The sequence below is a fragment of the Ailuropoda melanoleuca genome, chromosome 7, assembly GCF_002007445.2.
Source record: "Ailuropoda melanoleuca isolate Jingjing chromosome 7, ASM200744v2, whole genome shotgun sequence".
Classification (NCBI taxonomy): Eukaryota; Metazoa; Chordata; class Mammalia; order Carnivora; family Ursidae; genus Ailuropoda; species Ailuropoda melanoleuca.
Genome location: NC_048224.1, coordinates 56,590,808 through 56,597,886, shown reverse-complemented (window position 1 = coordinate 56,597,886; position 7,079 = coordinate 56,590,808). Strand labels below are relative to the sequence as shown.

Genomic DNA, 7,079 nt, shown 5'->3' with positions numbered 1-7,079 from the left:
CCGACTAACCGCGGGTGTTTGCTGCTTGCCTCGTTAGGGGTCATAGCTTTGAATTCTTCTCGTTTCCGTATTTTACAAAGTCAGTGGTTATGTTAGGAGAGGAGCTAACGCATTAGATAAGATTTTTTTCACTATTTTCCCCCTTTTTTTCCTGGTTAGTACCACCAGAGGGCATTCAAATACAGTCTTTCTCATTCAGTTTGTCCCTACATCTGTGGTCTTCTGTTGTTTGTGTGCCCCCTTGAAGGAATTTTTAAAAGCTGCATACCACCTATTTTTAAGTTGATATCGAAAATTTGTTATGGTAAGTTTGAGTATTGCTTAAGATTTTGTTTTGAATATATTATGAATATTGACATTGTAAAATAAAACTATTAAAAATAAATCTTTACATCACTCTTAAATGAATGCATTGGAACAGGTAGCAGTATGATTCATTCTGCTTTTTGAAATTGAATTTCCACTTGGACTTGCTTGGGATAAAACTCAGGGGGATATATATTTTTATAATTAAAAGCCTTTCTGTTATCTCACTTTATTACGTTTCTCTGCCACAAAAATTTACATATAAATTGAAAGTTTAAAAAAAATCTTTATAAGTATCTGGGGAAACTACATAAAGGGTGCACGAACTTCTCTGTGAATCTCTACTTACTTCGAAAGAAGATTTTTTATAGAATTGTTTTTCCTGGTGCCATAAGGATCTCAGTGTTAACAAATGATTTCTTATCTTGATTAATCTCTTAGAATTATTCTTTTGACACAGTTGAATTTTGGTAGTGTTTTAACCTGAAAGGTAAAAGGTTGTTAGAGCTGTGTGTCTCCTAGCGACACCCGGATTGAAGCAGCCTTCCTGGGCACCCCTGTTTTTACTGCCTCCCCTCTTTGGCACCTGGGAGTTTGCAGGTACCCTGGCGACTGCAGCGCGCCCCCTGGAGAGACTGGGGATGAATGAGGCGTGACTGTGCTGGACGGAGTGGGGGCAGGGGAGCCCCCGGGGCACACGGGGAGCCCTCAGAGCACGCGGTGAGGTGGGGTGTCTGCACTGGCGGAAGCCGGTGGCACAGAAAGACACAGAAAGGAGAGAATAGGAAAACTCCCAGTGCATCAGTTGGGCTTTCCAACTGATGTCTGTGGTCCTTGGGGCTTCCCCCCCCCTTTTTTTTTTTTTAATTCTTAGCCCGGTTTCCCTTATGGAAATGGAATCATTGGTGAAGGAGAGGAATAGTCCTTTTCAAAACTGTTTTTGTGATCCTAGGATCAGATCAGATACCAAGTTGAGGTGCCGTAGACTTGGCAAAAATAGCAGCAAGGCCATCTGCTTCACGTCACGTCTGTGTTTCAGCCTCAGGGTGAGCAGTTCTGGAGCGTTCCAGAGTGAGGGGGAGGCCCAAGGACTACCGGGCCCGGTAGTGCTTGTGCGGGTCTGTCTGGCGCACGCCGGCCCTGTGCACGCGCCTTGTGCACGAGCCTTTAGCCCTCACGGAGTCCAGTCCGTCCAATCCCAGAAGGCACTGCGATAGGAATCATTGTACCTACGGCTGTTAGGCTGCGCTTCACTTTTACGTAGAAGTTTGTATTTATTGAGCGAACTCTTTCAGGGCTGTTTCGACAAGACAGACTTTTATCCTGTCGCCCTTGTTCATACATAAAAGAGAAAATACACACAAAATGAACGGGCTGCGATATTCCTGAAAGGACTTCTGTCTCCGAGTCTAGACCTGCAGAGTCACTCCCCAGGGCACAGACACACGTGTCCTTGTTCCTGCCACAGACTGTTCCCCTGTGTGGTCAGAAGTGTTGGGGACCCCGCATTTCCTAAGGGTGCCCCGCCACGGTCTCCGGGGTTCTCTTCTAACTCCTGGTCTCCATCCTCCCAGGTGTTAGTGCTGGTACTTTCGTGTCTCGTCAGAAGGTATCTGTGGATAGGTTTTCAGGCAAGAGCTGGGACTCGTTCTTTCTTTAAATGGTTTATTGACTACAAGTCGAGGGGTGGTGGTTGCCTAGCCATGAATTCCTCCCGGATTGGGTAGTCGGAAACTGCCACCTGGCCAGGGGGTGCCCCAAATTAAGAAATGGTAAAATGTGAAAACATTGTGCATTTTAGAATCAGTTAAAGAAAGCATTATGCCCATTTTACAGATGAGGAAACGGGCTCAGAGAGGTTGACTTGACCAAGGTCATGCAGCAAGTAAACACTGCTGCCCTCACCCAGTTTTACGAACAGGACAGGAGGCCACGTGAGGGCGGCTGTCCTCCTGCTCTTTCGTCAGGCTTTGTGTTTTCTCCTCTCATGCTCACTCTTCTTTCTAAAGAGGCCCCCATTCTGACGGTTGTAAAGCAGCAGTTCATTGCTGAGGAAAGTCGAAGGGTCAGAGAGGAGAGCCGCGTGCAGGTGGGGTTCCCTTCTCCTTAGGTGCGCTTTCATAACTGAAGTTCCTCCAGAAGAGAGACAGACAGTGGGAAAAATCTGGGGGTAGTTGTCCCAGTGGATTAAGACAGTGTAGCCCTTTGTGGCCTGGGAGGCCTTTGGGAATTCAGTGAAGGCTGTGGGCCTCTTTCTAGAATAGTCACACGCACCCAGAAGTTAGGGCTCTCTGAAACCAAGCCTTTCTGCTCCAGAACGTTAGCTTTTTGAGAGAGAGACACGACTGTAGATCAGGTGTCCAAGGGAACTTTCTGGGATGGCAGAGCTGTTGTGTGTGTGCACCATCCAGCACATGAACCACTGGGCACGTGTGGCCCCTGAGCACCGGAAATGTGGCAGGTGCGGCTGCACAACGGGACCGTTCGTTTGCTTTAACTGTAACTGATGGAAGTGCAAGTAGCCGCTGGCCGCTGGTCCGGCCGCAGGAGCTCTGCTCTCCACACGGCCCGAGCCACAGGGTGAGACGGTAGACGCTCGTTCTTACAGGCGGCGACCAGTGCTCTCCTCTGGTAATGTGGCTGTATGAGGCTGTGTTTGAACTCACTTTTCCTTGAATGGATTCTTGAGAATCTGTTCGTGGGGTATATTTATTGTTGTTCAGACCGGAAAGCAGAAAATTCACGCTTCCCAAGCACATGGGTGTTTTGGGGGAGTAACTGTCTCTCCTTCTCTGTTTCAAGGAAAATCAGCACTGGAACCAACTGATTCAGGACGCGCAGAAGCGGGGTGCCATCATCAAGACGTGCGACAGAAACTACAGGCACGACGCAGCCAAGATTCTGAAGCTCAAGCCCGTGCTGCAGAGAAGTCTGACTCACCCTCCCGCCGCGGCCCCGGAGGCGTCCAGACCCCAGGGCGGCTTGCCCGGCAACAAGCTCGACAGCGAATTTGCCAAGACATCTTTCACTTCTTCCCTGTATCACACACCCTCTGACTCCAGGGAATCTACTGGGACTGTCACGACGAAGGATCCGGAAAGGCCTCTCATTCAGGACTGGCTTCGGGACCCACGACTGCTCAGGAGGATGGGCCTGGACCCCGAAGCCAAAGGGACGTGCCTGAGGGATCCGCAGCCCTTGAGCCCCCAGCAGCCCGGAGCGACGCCTCCCTCGGGAGAGCCGGGCTTCCCTGGGAGCCACCAGGATCCAGCTGGCTTGCAGCAGTCCGCTGCCAGAGGGGCCTCTCCGAACAACCACAGACCTCACGTGCAGTGCGAGCCTCCGGCTGCTGGGCCTGATGTCTCCACAAGTAGGAGAAGGTGCGACTGGGAAGGAGGGCTCAGCCACAGAAGAGAGGGCCGGGCTTTCAGTGAGGGGGACAAGGAGACGTGGAGCCCCGAGAGCCACCACTCGAAGAGGAACCCTGGCTGGGACAAGAGGGGGCTGGAGGAGGAGGACAGCGGTTCCAAGAAAAGAAGGCTTTTATAGTAAAGCCACGTGGCACAGACTGTCAGCCACAGCATTGTTGCAAACTTAAGATGACCAGCTAATGGGACGGTCCAGATAAGATAATTTTTTTTCCTTAAAGGAGTTTGTGTGCTGTTGGAAAACATGGAAAATGTATCCTAACACCTGAGCTTTTTGGTCACCTTCCATAGTTTTTGTCAGTTGCAAAAGCTTTCGAGGGCTTTTGTGTGTCTGTAATGTTGTCCTTGTTCGGAGACTCAGAGCTGATCTCCTGTCCTCAGATACGGGGTCTGACCGGGGCGGGTGTTGTGGAAGTTGGAATGTATATTTGTATAGCAAATAACAAAGTCATTTTAAAATTTACTCTAGTAGACCGCTTTTCTTTCCCTGCTTCAAATGTTAGTCATTTTCAACGGAACAAACTTTATATTAAAAAAAAAAAGAGAAAAGGCGGGAAGAGGACGGCAGGCCCTTTCAAACGTCGTTCCAGCCAGACAGACCTGTTCAGCAGCCCGGGGAATTCTGGAAGAGGCAGAGTTCATGCGGGTGGGTCAGACAGCTCTAGTTCTATGTAAGAAAACAAGTGGAGTCTTGTGGGGGAAGCTTTGGGAAGCCAAGTCCTGTTAGGTAAAGTTCTGCTGACGTTGCACGCTTTCAGATGGGGCTCCTCGGCACAGGGTAGCACACTGCTCTGATGAGTCCAGCCTCCTGTTTCGGGAAGCACATCGTTTTCTAGCTTAAAGTCCTGTTCCCCTTGAAATAGACGAAACAAAAGAATAATTCTTGACCTACCATTCAGATGCCCCCACCATATTGTGAGTGTCCCATAACTGGTGGGTGACAGGTCCCGTGGGGCTGGAGCAGCGTGGGGACCCCTGGAAGAGCCACTGGCCCCTGTGTGTGAAAGCCAGCGGGTCTCCAGGAGAACCCAACCAGGTCATTCTCAGGGAGCCTGGGGAGCTGCATGTTAGACGTCTCCCCAGGGGACTCGGGTCACAGACCCAGCAGCTTGGGATCCAGGAGGGCCGGCCAGGTAGGATACTGTAGGCGGGAAAGAAACACCCTTTCAAAAGAGAAGACTGAAGGGAAGTGCAGACATTGGAAGTTGAGAGCCAGGAAGAAAGTTGACAGGTTTCCTGTGATCTTTGGAGACTGTGTTAACTGAAAAGACGCCACTGTTGTAGGCTCGTCTGGGTAGAGGGGGTTGTGCTGGGGTTCAGGGTGCCGTGGGAGAGGACGTTTGAGTACCTGCATGGGGGGGCTTTCTCGTGGCAAAGTCCAGTTTTCCAAACTTACAGACGTGAGAATATACAGTAGTGACAGTTGGCACTTGTCAGAACTAGTGGTTTCTAAGAATGCCATGCAGCCCGTTGGCTAATTTGGGGAGGGGAGTGGACCCCTGACGATTAATGTGCACCGTTTGAAATTTTGCCATCTGCTTTTTAAGCAAAGAGGCTTTGTGTCAGAAATTCTGCTGAAGCCGGTTATTAAAAGCTTTAAATGTTTGATTGCCAAAAGTTTAAGCGTTCTGCTTCTTCATTACCACATCGCCCCCATGGGGGTCTGGATGTCAGCTGATGTCGAGCGGACACCCCCAGCCCTCAGGGAGCACACACACTGGCCCCGCGTGCGGGTAGAGCATGCGTGCTTGGCTTCGAGGGTAAGAAGGTGCAGGGGGACCCCCACCCTGTCCGGGTCAAGGGCTCTGTTAGCTTCCTGTTCGTGCCTTTGGCAAGAAATGTCACGGTTCCTTTGAGTTGACTTTCCTACTACTCTCCTTGAGCAGATCCTGAGTGGGAGCAGTTGAAAGGGGCTACACTCTGTAGGCTTATTAGGAAGGAGGCCGACAGACACAGCTGGGGTCAGGAGCTTCTCCCCGTGCTGCTGCAGCACGGGGACCACGAAGGGGTCCCATTCCCAGGCCGCAGATTCCGCTGCCACACCCGGACCACGTGCCTCCCCGTTGAGGGGGGTGCCTATTCTCACACGCCGTGTCCATCCGCTGGTTCCCGCGCTCCCCATTGGAGCCTGCATCCCGCCGGCCTCTCCCTGCGAACACATCCTACCTGAAGCTGCATTTGAAACGGTTTGCTATTCCAGTTGGTAAGAACATGTGGACAGAAAGCGTTTCATATGTGCAAATGGGGCCTTTCTCGATGTGGCTGGCCTGGCGGTGTTGGTGATTGGTAGTTAATCTCACGGAGTGAGGAAGATGCCTGTTTGCTTCGTCCTCGCCACGGCGCTGCAAGAAAGTGTCCTTATTCGTTATTTCCACATGAGTCTATTTTGCTTAAAAACTTGTTTTGCTTCTCTGTATATAATTTTCCTTGGATTTATGTGCATGGTTTATCGGGTTCTATGTTTTCATGTATCACCAGGAGCAAATTTGATAAGTACATGTGAATAACCTCCTGTAAATGGATTTTATAACAGAAATGTACTAAACTATTTTCTAAAATCAGTTGAGCGGATGATTCTTTCTGCCGCTTTGACTCTGTGCTCTGCGTTCACAGCTGGGACTTGGCAAACCGTAGCCCGTGCGGCCTGCCACGTGGTCTGTCGCAGGAAGCACGCTTCGGGATATGCTTTATTCAAGTCGGTTCTCCAGCACTCCCCCCCCCACGCCTCCCGGCTCTCAGGGTGAAATCTCTTCCATGAGGTCACAAGGTGTGTCACCACCAGCCCTGGTGGCCAGGCCTATTTGGAGGCTTGGCCCGACAGAAAAGCAGGCTCACCTTCAGGCGGCGGCTGGGAGGGTGGGAGAGGCCGGTGGGGCGCGGGGGTGAGCGGAGCGCCCAGAGGCACGATGGGTGCGGACGTCCAAGTCGGGGTGACTGCCGATGGCTGCAGAAGGGGGCCGTGCTTCCCACGCGCTGTGGGACTTCGCCACGCTCCTGTTGGAGGGCGCTCGCTAGTTCGGATGCGTGAGCAACCCTCCGGGAGGGTGAAATGACCGATGGGGGTAGGGGCCTCCTAAATTTGCCGAAGGACCTGGTGAGAGACCACTGCTCTGACGGCCGTGTCGTCTGTGGGATGCGTGACTGCAACATCTGGAGTGGTGATTTTAAAGTCACTCCCACCCAGCTCACCCACACAGTCACCACCAGCTCCCGGGATCACCATTCATTGTTTGGAGAATAAATAATTCAGGGAGGAAACGAAAATTTAGCTTCAGCTTAAGTAGAATTTACGTGCTGTGCAGCACACGGCAGCACTTTCTGTACTCGAGGGACCCTGCATCCCCC

At 51.3% G+C, this 7,079-nt stretch overlaps 1 protein-coding gene across 1 annotated transcript in view; it reads left to right on the top strand.

Moving 5' to 3' along the window:
* The window catches only part of SETX (senataxin), an 89,463-nt gene extending 84,118 nt beyond the window's left edge, over positions 1-5,345 (top strand). Inside the window, exon 27 of the mRNA XM_034663747.1 lies at positions 3,090-5,345. Coding sequence (XP_034519638.1) covers positions 3,090-3,855 — 766 coding nt within the window. The 3' untranslated portion in view covers positions 3,856-5,345. The remainder of the gene's footprint in view (positions 1-3,089) is intronic.
* Positions 5,346-7,079: the final 1,734 nt, after the last annotated feature.